This window comes from Kwoniella dejecticola, chromosome 3 (assembly GCF_000512565.2).
Source record: "Kwoniella dejecticola CBS 10117 chromosome 3, complete sequence".
NCBI lineage: Eukaryota > Fungi > Basidiomycota > Tremellomycetes > Tremellales > Cryptococcaceae > Kwoniella > Kwoniella dejecticola.
Genome location: NC_089303.1, coordinates 1090937 through 1112019, shown reverse-complemented (window position 1 = coordinate 1112019; position 21083 = coordinate 1090937). Strand labels below are relative to the sequence as shown.

Here is a 21083-nt window from a genome sequence, read left to right as displayed (position 1 = left end):
GTAGTCTCATCACCGTACAGGGTGGACTGATCGATTATCAAATATGCATCGCGTCCCTTCAAACTCTGCAAAATAGTCACGACTGCGCTACGAGTATGTCTAAGAGTGCACTCTACTTATGAAATCTCCGCAAGACCAGCTCTCAAATATGTATCCACTTCTTTCTGGTATTATTCTTATTTACTTTTACCGTTTCTTCACTGGTACACTTGTACCCTTGTACACTTCTACACTTCTACACTTGTCCACTTTCACCTCATCACCTCATCACGACATTACACTAAACAACCACATCGCTTCAACATATCGTCCTCTCTCACACCTCACACCGCGACTTGTTACTGCAGGTTTGCACTACCGCGCAGATGGTATTGGATCCTAGCAGTGATCGCAGCACTTACCACCACCGCCGCCGTTTTTACCTTTACCTAACCTTCTCTTTTTCTTCGGTTTTTCATCCTCTTCATCCTCCAAATCAATCTCTGCCTCGGCATCATCATCGCTCTCCTCGTCCAACTCATCGTCCTCATCATCGTCGTCGACGTCGTCGTCGCTGTCCAACCCGAATTCTTGTCCGGGGGAAGAGTCGCCTCGATCTTGGAAATAGGCGAATGCGTCTGGTAGAATATCGGATCGAATTGCGTCTCCGAGCTATAAGATTGTTCCGATATTCAGATTGTATCAGTATCAGTACATCGCGATTACTCAAAATGAGAAGGGCGATCCAAGTCCAGGTGCAAGCCGAAGAATTGTAGATTTAGCTAACTCAACTCACTTGTAAGATATCTTCATCGTTCTCAAAGAAGATGAAGAACGATCCCAAATCACCCTCAAAATCACCCTCATCCTCCGCGGCGTCTCCTTCGTTGTCTGCGCGCTGGACGACTCGGGGTTGTTTCTTCGGTAAGTTGACTTCATCGGTTTTCCAGTCGATCTTGAACCTCTGCAAGAACGAGAGTACGAGGATCAAGGTCAGTCAGCGCAGTGCTCAGTCAGCTCAACGGTCCATGAGATATTTTTGCCTTCAATTGACCAGGACTGGAATGATCTAAAGATGGACATATATGTTCAGGTGCTCACTTACTTCTGGAACGAGATCATCTATACCTTCGAACTTCCTCAATTCGTCCGTCACGCTTCCATCTTTCGGAGCGGGTTCAACTCCTTTACGGAGAGAGTATTTCTTCGATAAGACGGTATTGCTGAAATAAGGGTTCTCTTTGAAGTGCTGCGTGCATTACGACCGTCATGTGTCAAACATATCAGTATCACCCTTGAACGATATCAACGACATCTCGCCCCTCTCACCTCACTCCGCTCTCACGTCTCGTTGCGAGTGAGCCTCCACTTCACCAGTCCACTTCGATGACTCATACTTCATTTCGCCTTCCCCTCCCGTCCCCATCTCGCGGGTACAATGACTGACACTGTACTCACAAATTTCAGCTCAAACGGTCTGAAATCGTTGACGTCTTGCACCAGCTCGACATCTTCCAGAAAAGATAGAGCATGTTGGTCCGCTTTTGATGTAGCAGCCGCAGCGATTTGAGTGTGGTTGAGCTGGACGTTGGATAATCGATGTCAATCAACCGTCAGTGAGTGCCGATATCGGCTAAGGCTTGGCTTTGTTTGACCGAAGCACTGAACACAATGAGTGGTTTGTTGGGGAGTTGACTCACTAGAGTAGTGAGCCAGAACTGGTTGATACCTTTTACTCGAGGTCTCAAGTGTTTCAAGTAGGTTTCCGTCTCTTGGACGTAGAATCGATTATGTCGAACATTCTTATTTCCTTCCTCTATATCATGCACCATCCCTTTGTCAGCTGCCTGTATGGACAAGACGATGATAGTGAGAGTGATTCAATGTATGACGTAGAGGAGGGATAAACGTATGTGGACAACTTACCGATCTCGAGTTCCCGCTCAATGTCCTTGGGAAGATCTACCTCATTCAACGATCAGCTACCTTTCCACGGACGTCGACGGATTTAATTAGATTGTGCAAATTCACCGACAGGTTCCAGTTCGAAGTCTTGAGCGCTCATCTTGGCTATACAACAAGCTACTGTACGATTTGGTTCAGCTGATGTGCAGGCTCCAGTCTGCTTTATACTGAGATGACAGTCTAGGAGTCCGTTGTGAAGATATTGCTCTGACTCTGACTTTTGATTTTTCCACCAGGCCTAGGAGCCAGGAGCCAGGAGCTCCAATTCAACGCGTTGAGCGAGATGGGATAAATGGGTTACTCGAATAGATTAAATGTTGGAATGTTTAATCCGAAAGTTGTTGTGGCTCCGGTTGTGAGGTGAATTGATGAAAGCCGGTAGATTTCGTTCGTTCGCTAGTTGGTCTCATGCAAGGTATTGAGGGCTAAGATCTTGCCTTGACTCTTCACTCATTTGAATCAGAGATAGGCTCTACAGTTCAGTGACCATCAAGAGAGCCGGAAGAACACCAGTGACAAACAAACATCTGCTTTAACAGCTGCCCGAACATCCTTCAACTCGACGAAGAATACCTCAACATGCGATCGACCCTTATGTCTCTTCGATCATTACGGTCCTTGGCTCTCCCTCAGACTTCCTTGCGGTTGCAGCCTCTACCACTACCATACTTATCGGCGTCTTCGCCCTTGACTAGGCGATACAATTCCACTTCATCGACTTCTCGAACTCAGTCGCCGACACAAAGCGAAGCCACGGTATTCTCGTCGAAATCGAGTCCCCGAACAACGTATGACTCCCCTGAGACTTCACGGGGTATGCCGCCCCCATCAGCGGGCTATCAGCGCCCACAACCCTTAACAAGCTCACAAGCTGCCAATCAACTTGGCAATGGCCCGAATTCTTCGAGACCTACACCAAGATCAATGGACGCCGAAGAAGCTTTCAAGGGACCCAGTAGACCGAGGTTGATATATGAACGTCCGGGGGAGAGAGATCTACCTAAGATCACCGTGGGTCATCCTTTTCTCCTTTCAAAAGGTCCGGAGAAAGGTTCTTCAGCTGATGAGTGTCCGGATTGGATGCGGATGATATCCAGAATAAGTTGCCATACGGTCAGTCAAAGTTCCTTTTGACGATCCGGAAGTCCAGTTTATAAATGAAACGCTGAATTCGTCTGTCCCGTGGTATCTAGTTGTCGCTCTAGGACTACTGGGTCTGGGATGGGGGTTATTCTTACTTCACGCTACGAATGCAGGTATGTCTATCCGGCCATGCTTCTGGTCCTCCAAATATTCGTGTTGCGTGTGAGATTCTGCAACATTCCCTCCGCATCACGGCATTGTTACTCCACATGGCTTGATCGAGAATGAATACTGATCCTGTCCATTTTCACTTCTGACCAATAATAGAACGTCTGTCATCCTCGGTCCTTCGTCAAGTCACTTTCCAATTACGCAATTCCAAAGAGGCGATCGCTGTCCTGGGCGAGAACGTGAGACTAGTGGAGAATTGGTGGGGTGAGTCATCACCTTTTGTTTGTACAGGATGATCTATTCGTTCGGAATCATGACATCCATCTGACTGACCCGTTGTCATTTACTTCAGCCCTGGGACAACCTTGGATCTCCGGTACTGTAAGCCCCTCTTTCGCATACGACACAAGCACAATACCTTCGGGAGGGCTCAGCTGATCTGAATCGGTAGATCAACTTGATGCAAGGTAGAGTCGACCTGAGCTTCAGAGTCAAAGGCGATAAAGGTGAGTCGACTTATACGCCAGTCATAGGTGTGATGTATCACTCTGAAAACTGCTTCTGTGAGGAGTCTGAGCTGAGGAGATTATTTGATTTATTCCAACGATAGGCGCAGGAACTGTATATTTCACTTCTATACGTCCACAAGAACAAGGTGCATGGAGGATAGGTAAGCCGAAACCATTTCGTTGACATATCCGTTCTCCTCAAGAGCGCTGATCTTGATTGTCTGTTTGGCGTAGTGCGATATAAGATCATAGCGGATGATGGGGAGGTTGTCAGGCTGGAGAACCTAGATATGGGCAAGGTCAAAGTTTGATCAGCGACTTTAATCCACATAGCATGGAGTTAGCCATCTAAATCGCAATAGCGGAAGGCAGTATGTTGCAATCTGGAGAAGGACGTATCGAGCCATGCCGGACCTCAAGGAACTCGTTGAATCTCAACTCTAGGCTTTGTCCTCACAAGGATGCAATCACATTGGCTTTCCTCATCATGTACCATCACTATGCATTGTTCAGCCCCGGAAGCCCCGAAATCTAATCTTAGTCATGTCGCAACTTTGTGTCTTGTCAGGAGATACGTTTTGTGGCATCGACATCAAATGCATTATACCTCTTATACCTCTTATACCTCTTATATTGTGGCTTTTTTCATTCATTGCCTTACTTTACTGAACAGCCCCACATTCCCAGCAATAACATCCCTATCTGAAATCGTATCCAATCTCGCTACTTCCCTTCTTATGAACTTGACAATCTGTTCGATCTGCTCAGACATCTCCAGCTCTTTATCCCTCTTCATCCCCTCTCCTTCAGGGTAGACCAACTCCCCCTGCAAATTCTTCCCCGTTCCTCTTCGGGCAAATATGAACCGCCAGACGAAACTCGCCAACTCCGCATCCGCAATTTCCCTATCTTTGGGTTCATCGCTCTTTGTCAAACCTAAAACGTAATCCAGGGAAATCCTAGCGAAGTTTCCTCGTTCTTGATACTCTCTTAGACGCTTCATCGTCTCTCCTTCCCTAGTGATCTCTACACCGAGCATGAGGCGGATCTCGTTCTCCACGATGTTGAAGAAATGCGTCAGGAGGGTCTGCTGGTATCTGTAATCGTGTTGTTTGACCCGGCTGAAATAGCAGCCGAGATTATCGAGCGTGTCGATTATACTGGGCCGCTGGAGAGGTGTGGTCGTCCCTGGGAGACCGGGGTAGGCGGATTGAGGTAATGGAGATAAAGGGTTGGCGATGTAGTTCGGCAGAGCGCGAAGACGGACGAGAGTGAGGAGGACGTAGAGGTAGTGGATTGTGAAGAATGTATGGAATGTTCGGGGGAGATCGCATTCTGAGAGCGTGATGAGGCACAAGGATTATTAGTACAAGTACGCATACAACACGAATGACATAGTATCTAATACAAGGAATAAGATCGAGCAGGAAATTTACGCCCAAACCCAAAACCAAACCCAAACCCAAACTCAGACTCAAACTCACCGCCATACCAGAACTCCTGATCAGCCTCGACAGCCTCTACGATCCCCTTCATCATCCTCCCACTCTCTCGCGCGGTGGTCCTCCTCCGCCGATTGTATCCTAGGAGCTTGTTGACCCGGCGAAGCACCTTGAGCGTGAGATCGTTATACGTCTTCTGCGCTGGCGGGGGCGCGAACGGATTATGCGGAGCGGGGAAGACGGGTTTATGCGTGAGTTTCACGGGTCGATCGGTGACGAATTTAGGGTTGGCGATGTGTTTATGAGGCGGTCGGGCGGGCTCCGTAGCATTAGCAGTAGCAGTAGCAGTAGATTGCCCTGCCCCTGCGCCGGCACCTGCCTGAACCAAGAGATGTGGAGTCGTCGATAAGTATCGGATCGATAGAGGATGCAACGGCAGTGCAAGAGTCGCGGATCGGGATGATTTAGAGAGGAGAGGTAGTAGGGATGCTGAGGTATTTCGGATTGTCGGATTCATGGTGCTCGCCTTCCTTTTACCTTGCCTTCGCTTTTTGTTCGACAACTGCAACGCCAAAATACCAGGGGGGAGCTTGGGATGCTAGTTCGGTGATCGTTCCTCGGTTTCCGTTGAGTTGCCCGCTCTATGCAACTTCAGCTTTGAAATCGAATATTGTCCAGTACCGGATCTGCTTGGTGATGAGTGAGAGGTGTACCAGCTAGTCGAGGTCGAAGTTGGATTGCTGATTGCCTGTTGCTGAGATGGAGTTCTGTTCCCGATCGATCTACCGAGGTGATAACGTACTCGTATTCATATCATGAGGACGGCGAAAAAACCATACCGAAATGTCAAAATTCATAAACTCTCTCTGATCGATGATCCCGATCACCAAAAATGTATCAGGCTCACAGAAAAAGGTAATGCAGATTAGAAAACAATTCTCCGGAACGATATATCCTAATGCCTGTTACACTTTTCTTTCGTAATTGTCATTTGACTGGATACTAGTACTGGATGACTGGATCGGATTACGAGTGAACGCGTCCGAATTGTCATTATCATTATTATTATCGCGTCTGGATATTCAATATCCATGCAGCACGACATCCTAGCCGACTTCGCTAGAAAACTCACCAGACCACAGCACGCATAGTGTCTGTGCAGTATAGCGCCGGAGATGGATCTGGCCACAGTAAAAGCCGCTGTGAAAGCATGGGAGAAGGCATTCCGAGCTAGAGAAGGGAGGAATCCTGAAAAAGAAGATATCAAACGAGATCCAGGTGATATAGGTGAGTCGACCTCTCAACAGCTTGTTCTGCTCCAGTCAGCTCGGTGGATCTTAGTCGGGCAAGTACGGCCAGTCTCAATGAGCGCAAGGATGGGAACGGAATTATATCGAGACCTTTGGTTGATAAGCAGTGCTGACTTCCTTTTGTTTGGTTCCTTTCCTTTCTATCGATGAAATAGCTTCACAATATGCTTTGTATCGTAAATTAACCAAAGCCAACACTTCTTCGACCTCAACTTCGGCAAGTCAACGAGGTATCGCCTCATCATCACTTCACCCGCCCTCAGGGTCGACTGGCGGTCCTTCCTCCTCATCGTCTTCTTCCCAATACAGATCGACTCCACGTCATATCCCAGCGTCCGAGTATCCGACAACACCCACGCCTCCCTCGAGACGAGTCAGCACATCCTTCTACAGCGCAACACAAAATCAGGATCAAGCTGGTCCATCTCGGTCGACATCATCGAAGCCACAATCCCAACGCCCACTCAGCCAAACGACTAATGGGAATCAAGGTCAATCGTTAAAGCGAAAAGCCTCCAAAGCAATCTTATCATCCAATCCTGATTCTTCTCCACCTCATCCTGCTTCTGCTTCTGCTTCTGCGTCAGCTTCAGCTTCAACTTCGAGAACATTGTTCACTACACCGAAGAAAAAGGCAGTCGGATACGTCGGACCGATACACGATCCCAACCCCGTCAATCCATTCACCATCTCCTCTTCCCCGTCCAAATCCCCTTTTGCCCCCGGCCCCGGATCTGCAGCAGCTTTACAAAGGGAAAAATCCTTCTCGTCGCCGTTCATACATGCTTCATCACCAAAAAAGCTCAAGGAAGTGCTCGAAGCCAATTCTCTAAGCAAAATCAAGGAACGTAATAATGCTGTACTGATACCCGAGATAACGCCCAGGACGAGGGCTAGGAAGCGGTTGAAAGGTGAACAAGTTGAAGATACACCGCTGAAAGATAAGCTGCCAAAACGAAGGCGAGGGCAAAGTCAGAGACAAAGTCAAGGTCGGACGAGCGAAGAACCGCTCAACGGCTCGATCATTGAAGAGATAGAAGAGGTATACTTAGATCCGACGAGAGGCATATTCGATGAAGAACATATAGAAGATGACGATGAAGAGGAGGTTGACGGCGGAGCAGAAGAAGATGAGCTTGGTCCATCGCCTATGAAGTCCCTCGGACAGGGCAGGGGATTCACGAGTCTCTTTGGCGAAGTTGATTCTCGTAAAGTTGCGAAAGATCGACTTGGAAGCAATCGTAATTTGACAAGTGCATCCAAAATGCAGAGCAAGGCTCGCAAAGTTGTCGTCGGGAAGGATGACAACAAGGCTTTGAATAGACAGAATGGGATTGCCAGCTTTTTCAATCGGACCGACAAGCCGAGTGTAAAACCCGACTCAATCGTACAGGACGAGACCAAAACAACTTCGCCGGATAATAAGGAAATACCTTCTATACAGGTCGAGTCTGGATCTCCACCTTTGCTAGAACCTACGCCGTCCACTGAGGAGATACCTATGATAAAAGCCGTTCATCCGCCCACACCGCCGACCGTCGACGGACCGATCTCACCGGGCGAGGAAAGGACCAAGACGCCGACGGCATCTGCATCTCAGCGAAGGCGAGAAAGGTTTTTGCGTTTGAACGATGGTGATGGTCATGATGATGATGATGATGATGAAGATGGCGGTGCGGATACGTTAAGTTCTAGGAAGGGAGTTCAGATTCGTATTGTGCCTACTCGTCGGCAGGTACGAAGGCGCAATAGTTCCGACTCAGATTTCTCCGATACCAATCTAGAAGAGCTTTATAATCACGGTGGAGTATTGCATAGTGAAGATAGTCAAGACCAGCAAGATGATCAAGAAGAAGAAGTAGAAGCAGAAGGGGAAGACGAACCAGAGATGGATGGGGAAGGTACAACTCAAACAATATCCACTATCCAATCTCCTACGTCCTCATCTGTCAACCGGAATCTCAGCGCCAACGGCAATCATCATCATCATCATCATCATCTCGGAATCCCCTTGAATCTCTTATCGATCAACTCATCGCCCCTCTCGGCATCCAGGATGAGAAGCAGGACAAAAGCTCAAGCGACCAAAGCCAGGATGGAAGAATTGAAAGTGAAAGCCATCTTTGATCCGTCCGCTGCAGCGCAATTGAAGGCTCTGCAAAGAGGACAAGATATCTCGGTGACTGGTCAAGCTCGATCAGAGGATGACGACGCCCCGAATGAGGAGGAGTTGATGGATCAATTATCTTTGACTCTGGGCATGAAATCCAATTCCAATTCCAATTCCAGATACAGGAATGAGAACTCTTACGCATTCACCGCCGATGAACCAGATGACGAAGGAGGAGATGGGGATGGGGATGGGGCATTGATGGAGGACGATGATTGGGAGAGCGAGAGTGAAGGGTGGAAAAGAGAACCGATAGAGGAAGAATGGTAGTTCCATTCTTTACTCTATTTCTTCATATCTTTATGAAGTCAGATGCTGTCCTCGGTAAAACAGTGCATGACGAATATACTCTTGCTCTTGCTCTTGCCCTTACTCTTGCCCCTGCCTCTCCTTTGGACGGCTCGACACATGAATGGAGACGTACATTGGCAGTTACGCTTCGGTACACTCGCAGCGATAGTATAGTATATGCATATTGATTATTCTACTTGTTCATGCGTATTTACAAAGCTGATGGTTTGGTTCGAGGTCGAAGCCAAGTTGAATTGCTATACAAAATCTATGTGATGTGGGTATAAAGGTTGAACGTTCTATACAATGTTGTAGGGTATCGAATAATGATAATCTGCAAAGACGAGACGAGACGAGACGACATTAAAGAACCCAGAAAAGGAATGCCTGATGAAAGGAAAATCGTCGTTCCGAAAGAGACCCGTTGAGGGCTGTTAGAGGAGAAGAGGAGAGTATGAAGTGAGATCATGCGTATTCTTCGACTGAACCACATTCACAAATAAGGTTCAAATCACCAGCAGCTACAGACAAGTCATTGTGGATCAGCTTCAGCAAGTCCCTCCGAATTGTAGCAGATGCAGCGGGGCATGCAAGGCAGTGGAGGGTCTGACGCATGCTTGAGAACAAGAAACTCACCATCGTCGACTCTTCCTACACTAGGCCAGAACTTGGTCTTCCTCAAAGAAGGAACGGGGAATACAGCTTTCTCTCTCGAGTACGGCTTGTCCCATTTATCATCGACCAGTATATTCAACGGATGGGGGGCGTTCTTGAATACGTTGTTATCTTTAGGTTGTTCGCCCGAGGTGATTTCGTCTACTTCCTTTCTCATCGAGATGAGCGCGTCGATGAATCTGTATTGAAGTGTCATCAGCCATCGAAGTCGTACTTGAGGACATGATGTCAAAAGGTAAAGAAACAGAAAAAGTAGAAAATGGATGCGCACCGGTCAAGTTCAGCTTTCGATTCACTTTCCGTAGGTTCGATCAACCAACAAGTACTTATAGGCCATTGAGCAGTCGGAGGGTGGAATGAGTAATCTTGTAATCTCTTCGAGAAATCCGAGACTTTCAGACCGGCTGATTTTTCGAATTCTCCCAGATCGACTAAACACTCATGGGCGACTCTGCCGTTTTTGTTGGAGAATCGCACATTATAATAAGGTCGGAGTCGCTCGGCAATATAGTTGGCGTTAAGCAGAGCGATCTTGGAGACTTCAGTCAAGCCTTCTCCACCTAACATCTTGATGTACGCCCACGAGATGGTGTTGATACTAGCAGATCCGTAGGGTGCGGCCGATACTGCTGGGATAGCTTTAGATCCTCCAGTTGAGATGATAGGATGAGTAGGTAAGAAGGGAGCAAGATGGGATTTGACTGAAATTGGTCCGACTCCTGGACCACCTCCTCCGTGAGGGATCGAGAACGTCTTATGCAAGTTGGTATGACTGACGTCACCTCCCACTCTACCGAGCGATGTCAATCCTACAAGCGAGTTACAATTGGCACCTGATCGAGTGAATGACAATCAGCTTGACTTTCTAGACAATGAGGACAAATGGGACCATAAAGTCTACTCACCGTCAACGTAGACTTGACCACCGTTGTCGTGCACGATCTTGTTGGCCTCCTCAATACCTTCTTCGAAGACACCGAAGGTTGATGGGTAGGTGACCATGAACGCAGCCAAGTTATCCTTGTGCTTCTCGGCTTTCTCCTTCAAATCTTTCAGATCAAGCGATCCATCGTCGAGGGCTTTGATAGGCACGACTTTGTAGCCAATCATCGCAGCCGACGCTGGGTTGGTACCATGTGCCGAGAGTGGAATCAGACACACATCTCGATGACCTTGTCCTTGCGATTCATGGTAGGCTTGTATGACCTTCAAACCGGCATATTCACCCGATGCTCCTGAGTTGGGTTGGACGGAGGTCGCATCGTATCCCGTGACCAAGCTGAGATCTTCTTCAAGCTCCTTAATGAGTACTTCGTATCCCTTGACTTGATCCTTTGGCGCGAAAGGGTGGATACCTCCGAATTCTTTTCGGGAAAGCGGTACCATAGACGATGTGGAGTTGAGCTTCATGGTACATGATCCCAAGGGGATCATACCGTGTACCAAAGAGTAATCTTTCTCTTGCAAGTGCATCATGTACCTGAGCATGTGAGTTTCGGAATGATGCTTGTTGAATACTGGTTGAGTCATGAACTCGGAGGTTCTGGCATGATGGGCGATTGGTGAGTTGACGGATTCCGACGTCAACTCGAGCTTCGAAGCCAAGTCTTGGAGTTGTTCAGGTTCAATCTCCTTCTGGCCCTTAACTCGGTAGAAGACATTCACGATATCCGTCAAGTCGAGCGGACCGACACTTTCGTCTAAAGTGATACCGATGGTCTTGTCATCGATTGGTCGGAAATTGATGGATGACTTGAGTGATTCGGCATGGACTTGGGCTGCGGTCACTCCTGCGGAGGACACGTCGATTGTGAGAGTATCGAAAAACGTCTTGTTCACGGTAGTGAAGTCGAGCGAGGCGAGCGATTCAGAGAGAATTCGAGTGAGCGAGTGAACTTTGCCGGCAATTTGTCGGAGGCCTTCCGGACCATGGTAGACTGCGTACATAGCGGTCATATTGGCGAGAAGAGCTTGGCTGTGGTATCAATCAGTATAAATCGCTGACATCGTTGCCGCCAAATAATAGACACTCACGCAGTACAGACATTAGAAGTTGCTTTCTCTCGTCTGATATGCTGTTCTCGAGCTGGAATTGACGCTCATTAGCCATCAACTCGAACAGTCTCGCACTAATTCAGGCTTACTCTGCAGAGCCAGTCGGTATGCGGGGGCTCCTCGCGAGTCCTTACTCAAGCCGACTAATCTACCGGGCATTTTTCTCTTCAAGTCATCGGTGCAGGCGAAGAAAGCTGCATGAGGTCCACCGTAGCCAACGGGGACACCTGGTCATTATATGTCGACATTAGCGTGAGTTCACTCCTTGAAGCACTGAAAGTTGAGTCACTTACCGAATCGCTGAGAATTACCACAGACGATATCCGCACCCCACTCTCCAGGTGGTTTAAGCATAGTCAAAGCTAACAGATCCGTAGTGACTACCGTCTTCGCTCCTAGGCTCTTGACTTTCGCAGCTACTTCTGCCCAATCTCCAATAGCCCCGTCAACGTCCGGGTATTGAACTAAAGCACCCATCAATTTCTCTTCCCCCAGCTCCTCTACTTCCTTGATGAAGCTCTCGTTGCTCTCAGCCACTTTAAGCTCAATGCCAAATCCACTGGCTCTGGTCTGTAGCACAGCGATGGTCTGAGGAGCAACCGAGGGCGACACGAGGAATGCTTTTTTGCCCTTTGATAATTTGTTTTTTGGGACATTGGCGAGACACATAGCCATCGCTTCTCCCGCAGCAGTAGCTTCGTCCAACAGGGATGCATTGGCGATTGGAAGGCCGGTAAGGGTCGTGGTGACGGTCTGGAAGTTGATGAGGGATTCGAGACGTCCTTGGGATTGTTCGGGAGAGTACGGTGTGTAAGCCGTGTACCAGGCTGGGTTTTCGAGGACCTGAAGAAGTAAGCAAAATCAGCTAATTGCATTCACAAGCTATCGTGTGTTGATGTCTTACGCACATTCCTTTGAATAACTGGCGGGACAATTGCGTTGTGATATCTAAGAAAGGTGTAAGGTACGATCAGTCGCTAATTCCAAATTGTCTGCACATCAAGATGGATAAATTGACTCACCCCATACCGATATAACTCTTCATGGGCTTGTTCATCCCAGCTACTTCTTCCACCCTTCGAGCAAGTTCCAGCTCACTGAAGGGTCGAATACCAGTCTTACTGCTTTCCTTATCGGTGAGTTTGTCTACTCGGATCGCTTTTGGGATAGTATCATCTATGAACGCGTCCATGGACTCGTACCCGAGGGTCGAGAGCATAGACTCGACGTCGGACGCTCGCGGTCCATTATGGCGACGAAGGAAAGTATCGAGCGGTGTAAAGATGGATGTTGTTTCTGGGTGAAACGAAGTGGATGGCGGATGCGGATGCGGTTGGACAGCGGTGGTAGATGATTGAGCTGGGGACGTAGCATGGGGACGAAGAATATGCGTGGAAGTGGAGAATAATCGCGAAGAGGAGGACGAGGAAACGATTGATCTGGTGGGTCTAGCCAATAATCGGCTAGATCGCTTGATAAGGTGAATAGACATGTTGGATGTCCTTATCGCGGGATTGATTGATCGTCCACGACACTCTATACGATACCAACGAGAAGAAAAGCTGTTGGATGTACGGATGTACGGAGAACAAGTATGATGGAAAAGAGATGAGAGAGAGGGGGGAGAAGGAGGTAAGACGATGCATGAATATATGAGGATAGGAAGGAATCTGTTATCCGTTTAGATAGTTTGGACACCATATATGATTCTTGATTCTTGGAAAATACCTTTGTGCCCGGTATAAATTGTTTTCCAAGATTTCGAGATTGTTGGAAATTCATGAACAGGCACGAGATAACACTTTCCAATTTAGCTTAACGGTTATCCCTGAAATGGAAATTAGAGGCGTAGCTATACATCAGCAGAAGTCTACTAGCCATTGGACATTCACGGTTGGACCGATCTAACCGATGCATGCATACATCCATACTCATATATGAACTGATAACATTTCCAAGGCGGAATTTTGTGTCGAGTCAACATCGAGCGGTTGGAATCGGAATCATAAAATCGTCAAACACAAGCGTCCTTTGGTAGTAAGAAAGGTGTCTTGGCGACCATCATCGGTCATGCCCGACCGTTTAGATTATTACCGTCATCGAGACATGACTGAGGGGTAATGCGGTAGTACCGAAATCATCTGCATGTACGTACATACAACTGTCGTTCTTGGTCATTTGTTTGCGAAGACGATACCTTTTAGGACTTATCAGCATGCATGTCTCCAAGAAGAAATTGATTCTGACTGTCAACCGATCTGACCGCTTATCTTTCTGGTCTGTCCAAATTGAGGGAATGTCTAAACCTACAAGCGGGATGCACCGGTCACGTGATTTTGCCGGTATCATTTATCTAAATGAGTGTCCCTTTTACAACAAGATTTCCGCAAATCTGGTCCACTTTGCATGTCCACCTCTCTACGCTCATTAAATTATCGAAAACAAGTCCACTTCAGAGCTCGTTCATAGCATATCAGCATATCGCCATCGTCCCACAAACTTATAAGCTCGCATCATGGCACGACCAAGAAGGAAGAATAGGACCCATTTGAAAGGGCCAGCAAAGGGAGAGACCGAGGTGAGCTGCTTTATGCCGATCGTTCTTAAAACCATTAACAGCTCATACCGTTGTCATCTGTTACAGGAGAATGTACCGAAATCATTCGTTATCAAAGTAAGTCTATGTCAGCTTGCACACCCTTGTGCTATGCAAGAAGTCAATAGCTGATCGTTGGGTCTTGTTGTAGTCCGGTGTGGTGACGAAATCGATAACGCAGCTAGTCAGGGATACTAGGAAAATAATGGAACCCCATACCGCTACTCGTCTGAGAGAACGACCGAATGCCCGATTGAGGGACTACCTGACTATTGCCCCTTCGCTCAAAGTCACGCATCTCATGGCTTTCACTCTGACGGACGCTGCGAATGTGCATATGCGAGTGGCTAGATTCCCACAAGGGCCAACATTGACTTTTAGGGTGAACAAATACAGTTTGATGAAGTGGGTTAGCTCTCAAATAACCACCGCATTCCCAGAATGCTGATATACAGATCGTAGGGATTTGGTAAACTCATCTTTGAGTAATATTGGAAAATCACCTGGAGGAGAGTACCGTAATCCGCCATTGGTAAGTCAGCTGTGACCACTCTATTCTGCAAGCAAGCTGACACGCTCGGGGGTTTTAGCTTGTCATGAACAGTTTCCAACAACCTCAAAATGGACCTGCCTTGCCCCAGCTACGTCTGATGAGCACGATGTTCCAGGGCCTATTCCCTCCTATTCAAGTTGAAAAGGTGCGCGACTAATGACTATTTGATTTCTAAATCGGCTGTCGTCAACATCATTCTTGTCGGGGCAAGCACTAATCCAATCTCTGGCTTAGTCCGCCTTACCCACTTTCCGACGAGTCCTCCTCCTTTCCTACTCACACCAGACAGGCTGCATATCCTTCCGACATTTCACCATCACCGTCCGTCCGCACGGTGTCTCCAGGCGAGTCCGTAAACTGTTAACTACCACCGGAACAGTCAAAGTATCCCGGAAACAACCGAACCTGTCCAACACCGAAGATATAGCGGACTACCTCTTGAAGCGGGCAGGATCCGAAGCGTCCACTGCGGCGGGGTACGACAGCATGTCGGAGACCGAGGCGTCCGAGGGAGAATCAGATACCAATGCGGTCGAGTTGCCTGAAGACTACATCGGAAGGGGGAACAAAAAGGGGGAGAGGAAGGCAGTCAGGTTGATCGAGACGGGACCCAGGATGGAGTTGAAGTTGATCAAGGTCGTAGAGGGTTTGGTGGGTAGTAAGAAAGGTGAAGGCGAGACTGTATTCCACGAGTTCGGTGAGTCTCGATTTTTCTGATTCCCTCCAGCCCATTCCCATCTTTTGGGCAGCACACAGCAGAATGCGTCATGTTTACTTACTTATTTCCATGTTGTAGTTCATAAATCGAAATCTGAGGCGGTGTCGATGCAAGAAGCGCACGAGCGTCGTAGGGAGCAGAAAGAAGCTCGTAGAGCTGAACAAGCCGCCAATGTCGCCCGTAAGAAGGCAGAGAAAGAGAAGAACAAGAAGAAGAATGGAATGTCAGGAACGACAGTCGAAGACGGGGAAGATGAGGATGAGGCAGAAGAGTCGGAGGAATCGGATGATGAACTGGATGTAGAAGGATTATCAGATATAGATCCAGAAGAGGAACTACAACGGCTCAGGGAAAGGAAGACCAAGTTTGCCGAACAAGGAGATGATGAGGATTTCGAATATGAAGATCAATACGGCGCCGCACAAGAAGGCGATGATGAAGATGGATGGAATGAAGATATAGGAGCGGAGGATGTTAGCTCGGACGAAGAGGAGATCAATCAGAGTAGTGAGAGTGAGAGCGAGGACGACGTTGTTGCCAAGCCGCCATCTAAGAAAAGTAGATCAAGTGGTAATTATAAGAGTAAGAGGAGATAATCATTGGAACTCATTTGCGATTGACTTCTTGTCACACGATGTATACAGTACTGGCCTTGCAACACTTCTGTACCCTCGGCGCTCGATGCGTGATATACGTCATACATAACAACAAGATGGTACACTTGGGAGTACAACAATACAATTGCGCGTCTTCTGATCTTGCTTTGATTTGTGATAACTCGACAAGACAATTCCACATGAGTCTACACTCTGACATCCTACTCTTGCTGGACATACTCGTAACACCGTCTAATAATGTGCAGTACGTTTTATGTTCTCTTCAACCCTTGCCTTCTTGCTGCTGCTATCGACAGCTCATCGTTCGCATCGGATTTCTTGGGATCCTTATTCCACCCGTCCCCGAATTCCCTAAATGCGAAAGTAACATAGAATCTCAGTCAGCTCACATACATCATTCAGACAGTCGTGACGAATCTCCAAACAGGAGCAAGACGGGAAGTAATGGCGACTTACCACTTGAAACAATCCACACAATCTTCTTCAGCCTCAGCCTGCGGGACCCCACCATGTTTCTCCCAATCACCATCATTTTCCTCTCCATCACTTCCATCATCGTTCGGATCTTTATCTTTCCCAGGTCCCTTTCTACCCCATCCCCACCATTGTCCTCCTAACCCTATGTCCCACCCGTTCTTGACGTTCAAATAAGACGGCTGAGTATCTGGTTTCTTAGGTTTATCAACCTCAGGCCACGGGTCCGCTAATACTTTTTCGATTATATCTGTTATTCGATGAGTACGTATGTCGACGGACCATCCCTTGACTGTGACCGTATCATATAATATCGTTTGTCCTGTATGGCACTTGGATTCCAGGGCCTGCGATCGCAATAATCAAAAGATAAGCGAAAGACCGCCTGAAGGTATCAGAAAATGAGGAGAAACGGGGAGAGACTGACGAATCCTGCGGCGTAACATCCTGAATAAGCCCCATTACAAGCTCCATTAGGTATCGGGTCGGCGGTATGATACACATGCGTAATAGCTGTCTTCGCGGCTGGCATTCCAGGCGGCAAGGGAAGGTGTAGCCTCGATGCCGCTTGCTTATCTCCAGGAGCTTCGAACGTAACTGCCGGTGCGCCGAAAGATAAGCCTACTAAAGCGGAGAGCGATCCCCCGAGCTGCGTAGAATCAGGAATGTCAGCTGCAAAGACCTCGCCGATCCATTGATGATGTCAAAAGAAGCTCACAGAATGACCGACTAGCCAGATAGTTGCGTTTGGATACATATACGTGACATTGTTGTATAAATTCTAAACGCGCCGGCGTGTCAGCAGAATTTTCCCCCCGCGACGAAACCCCGCTGAAGCTGATTGACTTACCGTTCCGACAGTCGCATAGACACTCTCATTCACCAAAGCGTCCTCCAGGCAAGTTTGCTCACACTTCCAACCGCCAGCGTAACAATCGCACACGGGTGTCCATGAGAAGTCAACTCGGGCACAACAACACGAAAATAGGAGATTATCCTGCCCCCTGAACATCAGCTTGGCTCATAAAACGAGAATATATGTTCAGCCAAAGCTCACATTGAATTTATCATTCTTTGCTGTTGGTCCGCCTGATCCAAGTACTCCCGCCGAAGTACCCTTGATTGAGATGATGACCGTTTCGTTCTTCGGATCGGCGAACTACGTCGAATGGATTGGTAAGACAGCTGTTTACAATGAGACGCCGAGGAGCTCGAGAGGATTGGATCGGATGAGTCTGAGGCAGGGACTCAATGTATACTCACGATATGTCCCCTTAGCCCGTCTGCATTATCGTCCCAGCCAAAGGGCACCGTATGATTGTTGAACTTGCCTACAGGCCACCATTCCCCACTATCCGGCAAGACATACGCATTACTAGTGATCTTAGCTAGCGTGATCAATGTTTGCCGATCCTTGATATTCGGCGCTACAACTTCTACATCCTCCCACTCTCCGTTATCCGCATTCATGTCGGGTGCTATCCAAATGTCATCCGTATTATTCACCCCTGATTTGAAGGGTATTATCCCATTGGTCATTTTCCGATGAGATAGTAGCCATGAGAACACGGACGGCGGTCGGACTTTCGGACGACGAATGGTGGTTTTGACTGTCCTTATAGTCAAATCATCTGGGCCTAGGTCAGGAATATCGGATAAAATATCGGCGCTGAAGGTCGATAATGGATAATCGTGGGCGTAGAATGAAGCTCTTGAATCGGAGGAGGCGTTGTGGAAGTATAACGTCGATGTCGAGGTCGACGCATTGTATTTGTGGGTATGAGCATGGATTGGCCGGATTGTTATGGCCGATGTCGATGGCGACTCGATAGGCGCGGGCGACGAAGAGGACGATAGGAGGGGAAGGAGGGAGGTGGCGAGATTGGTGATTAAAGGGATGTGCATGATGCACTATTCCAATAAGCGTGACACTGGCTTGTCGATGATGTATAAGTGATACTTTGGCAGAGGCTGCTACAATAGACTGAGGCTATCCAGCACTCGATCGAAGTCATCAGTTGTCGAGATGGCGTTGTGATAAGGATGAAAGGATGATAAGTTGACGTGCGAAAGCGTTTGATTTGTACGGTGGCAATCACGCGTGCGGACGATTGCCGAACAGGGTAACTTGTATCCGATCTGAATGGGTGGCAACTTACGGCTTCGAGGTGCAACAATTCGACTTCTTCAGTCCCATGTATACCAGGTCCGTCCTATGTGCATGGTCGATCAGGACAAGTTGGGCGGTTGGGTCTTATTGCTGTTGAGCAGTCTACTAAAGAGCATACATGGACATAAGCAAGGCTCAACAGGATTTGTGAATACCACGTGCTGCTGGTCGATGCGGAGACTCCAGATTGACGATAGGCGATGATCCTGCGAACATTACGAAAAACGTCATGATGGTATTCGGGCGGGCGGGACAGATGAGATGTGTACCGTAACGTACAATAGGAAAGCCTCGTGCGATTTATGTTTATGCTTGTACATTCCATCTGCTCGTACACACCCAACATAACTACGCTGGAGGAGATCCAACAGTCAATAACATGGTGGCAACTCGAAGTCAAGGCGATAACACCAAGAACGGCACAGCGGGTATCGACCCGAAAGTCGATAATCATGCAGGCGAAAAACGATCTCCTCCTCCTTCGTCTGGTGCCGGCAACGGCGAGAAACCCAGTAAGAAAGCGAAGAAAGAGCAGGAAAGGGCGGAGAAGCAAGAGTTCGAGATTGCAGTTCAGGGAGAACCTACGGCTGATTCCAAGAGTCAAAGCAAAGAGGAAGATACTCAGGGTGAATTAGGTACCAAAGATGAGATCAAGCAAGCAGCGAAAGATGCCGAAGATGAACTCAGCGAAGAAAGCGCCAAATCCAAAGCGTCAAAAGCGTCGACTTCTGTACATGAGGACACTGTTGAAGATAGGAAAGATGAAGTAGCTAGAGAAGAGAAAAAGGAGGGTCAAAGTGCGCAAGCAGGCGATGATGAGCCCAGACATGGTATGTGAAGATCTAATCCTGAGATCAAAACTGCACAAATCGGTTCGAAAGATCCGGCATGTGAGCTCAAGCCCAGCGAGAAGCTGATAGGAGCATCTTGAATCTTGACCCGTCGGTACAGGCACACTCGAATCAGGACACATCTATTTTCTGTACCGTCCAAAGGTCGAGACTGACGAAGCCGAATCTCTCGATGATATATCGAAGTGAGTCTGAGCTATCTTCTAAGCCATTCTGCATCATGTCAGATCTCGAACTGCGGTTCTATGTCACAGCCCTAAATGTTTATAGTTTCACCACTGCTCAGATTCCATATCCTTTTGATCCCTCAATCCGGTCCACATTCTAAATCGCACTACCACCGAATTATCGAAGTAGGCAAGAAGAAGCTACCTGATCCAGGGGCCAAACACCAGGTTATTTGGGGACTCGTCGGTGGGGTCGGTAACGATAAGAGTAGTCTAAAAGATTCTTTCGGGGCTTATACTTACGAGACCAAGACGAGGGGTAAGTGCAGTGTCCGTCCACTCACTCACTTGCACCTCGTCTCTACTGTACCTTGCTTCTGCCGCATCTTTTCACCGAGAGAGGAAGCTGATATTGAATCCGGATTATGTTTCACTTGATACTTTCATGCAGGCACTCGCCATCAAGCTGCAGCCAGGCCAGCAGCTCGGGGCCACTACATATTCCATTCACCGCGGGACGAGCTGGCCGATAGTCCGGACCACAACAGGCAGAGGGATTACAAGTCTTTGCTGGTATACGAAATAACCACTCCGGCGCACGACGATTTTGGCACCGTCCAAAAAGAGCTGGGAATCGAAGAAAAGGGAGCAGTGGTCTTACAGGTCAAAGATCCCGATGCTGAGAGTAGGGGTAATCCCAGAGCTGCCGGAATACCGAGAGACAAGCGAGCGCAGGTGAATGAAACACCTCTCATCCTCCTTCACCAACCTAGATTTTGTTGTCCATATTCAAAGCCAGGACCAGATGGAAAGAGAAAGAGAAGAGATGCTGACCTGTGGACCTTGGAACATTTCGCTGGATATAGTACCCCAAGAACCTCCTCGACATATTCCGCGGAAGACGATTCATCCCCGCCAACCCAATCTCATTGTTAGATTACCAAGGCGCCGAATTGTTGATTATCACCTCGCCCCATGAGCTACACGACAGTCTAGGTAAGAACGGCGAGAAGGTAGAAGATGATCTAGACCACGATGCTAAAGTGGAGAAAGTGGATATCGATGAGTCGTTGAAAGAGCTGGGGTTGAATAAGCAGGATCTCCCTGAAGATGCCCTCGAGGGTCATTGGGTCTGATCACTCTTTTGCCTTTTCCCCGCTTGTCTCACTGTACTGGACAGTAATGTAGACTGCCCCGCGAAAGGCAAAGTGGTCATTCGTATGAAGTAAAATGATTAGTAATCATCATGTGATCCGTTAAAAGCGATTACATCTCCGAAGGTATAAT

The 21083-nt window shown here is 48.0% G+C and overlaps 8 protein-coding genes across 8 annotated transcripts; 4 read left to right on the top strand and 4 right to left on the bottom strand.

Moving 5' to 3' along the window:
* Positions 1-378: 378 nt before the first annotated feature.
* On the bottom strand, positions 379-2044 carry I303_102797 (uncharacterized protein; the record flags this gene model as incomplete). The annotated part of the gene is made up of 7 exons (XM_018406145.1): positions 379-651; positions 776-943; positions 1085-1228; positions 1438-1560; positions 1680-1795; positions 1906-1941; positions 2011-2044. The coding sequence occupies 7 exons, from the start codon at positions 2042-2044 to the stop codon at positions 379-381; spliced, it is 894 nt and encodes a 297-aa protein (XP_018264639.1).
* A 479-nt stretch (positions 2045-2523) lies between these two features.
* I303_102796 (uncharacterized protein) lies at positions 2524-4018 on the top strand (the record flags this gene model as incomplete). Its single annotated transcript, XM_018406144.1, has 8 exons — positions 2524-2955; positions 3042-3057; positions 3138-3200; positions 3355-3462; positions 3551-3579; positions 3650-3704; positions 3809-3868; positions 3942-4018. The coding sequence occupies 8 exons, from the start codon at positions 2524-2526 to the stop codon at positions 4016-4018; spliced, it is 840 nt and encodes a 279-aa protein (XP_018264638.1).
* Positions 4019-4356: 338 nt separating this feature from the next.
* On the bottom strand, positions 4357-5666 carry I303_102795 (uncharacterized protein; the record flags this gene model as incomplete). Its single annotated transcript, XM_018406143.1, has 2 exons — positions 4357-5042; positions 5192-5666. The coding sequence occupies 2 exons, from the start codon at positions 5664-5666 to the stop codon at positions 4357-4359; spliced, it is 1161 nt and encodes a 386-aa protein (XP_018264637.1).
* Positions 5667-6324: 658 nt separating this feature from the next.
* On the top strand, positions 6325-8899 carry I303_102794 (uncharacterized protein; the record flags this gene model as incomplete). The annotated part of the gene is made up of 2 exons (XM_018406142.1): positions 6325-6436; positions 6615-8899. 2 exons carry the CDS (start codon positions 6325-6327, stop codon positions 8897-8899), a joined length of 2397 nt encoding a protein of 798 aa, XP_018264636.1.
* A 486-nt stretch (positions 8900-9385) lies between these two features.
* I303_102793 (glycine dehydrogenase) lies at positions 9386-13142 on the bottom strand (the record flags this gene model as incomplete). Its single annotated transcript, XM_018406141.1, has 9 exons — positions 9386-9441; positions 9557-9774; positions 9867-10428; positions 10501-11570; positions 11630-11681; positions 11740-11877; positions 11944-12493; positions 12559-12598; positions 12673-13142. 9 exons carry the CDS (start codon positions 13140-13142, stop codon positions 9386-9388), a joined length of 3156 nt encoding a protein of 1051 aa, XP_018264635.1.
* A 1023-nt stretch (positions 13143-14165) lies between these two features.
* I303_102792 (uncharacterized protein) lies at positions 14166-16113 on the top strand (the record flags this gene model as incomplete). Its single annotated transcript, XM_018406140.1, has 7 exons — positions 14166-14228; positions 14295-14324; positions 14398-14651; positions 14709-14778; positions 14837-14944; positions 15034-15496; positions 15596-16113. The coding sequence occupies 7 exons, from the start codon at positions 14166-14168 to the stop codon at positions 16111-16113; spliced, it is 1506 nt and encodes a 501-aa protein (XP_018264634.1).
* Positions 16114-16385: 272 nt separating this feature from the next.
* Positions 16386-18513, bottom strand: I303_102791 (uncharacterized protein; the record flags this gene model as incomplete). Its single annotated transcript, XM_018406139.1, has 7 exons — positions 16386-16485; positions 16591-16955; positions 17036-17257; positions 17327-17389; positions 17459-17605; positions 17666-17767; positions 17872-18513. The coding sequence occupies 7 exons, from the start codon at positions 18511-18513 to the stop codon at positions 16386-16388; spliced, it is 1641 nt and encodes a 546-aa protein (XP_018264633.1).
* A 644-nt stretch (positions 18514-19157) lies between these two features.
* I303_102790 (uncharacterized protein) lies at positions 19158-20932 on the top strand (the record flags this gene model as incomplete). The annotated part of the gene is made up of 5 exons (XM_018406138.1): positions 19158-19608; positions 19730-19814; positions 19916-20115; positions 20248-20531; positions 20663-20932. 5 exons carry the CDS (start codon positions 19158-19160, stop codon positions 20930-20932), a joined length of 1290 nt encoding a protein of 429 aa, XP_018264632.1.
* Positions 20933-21083: the final 151 nt, after the last annotated feature.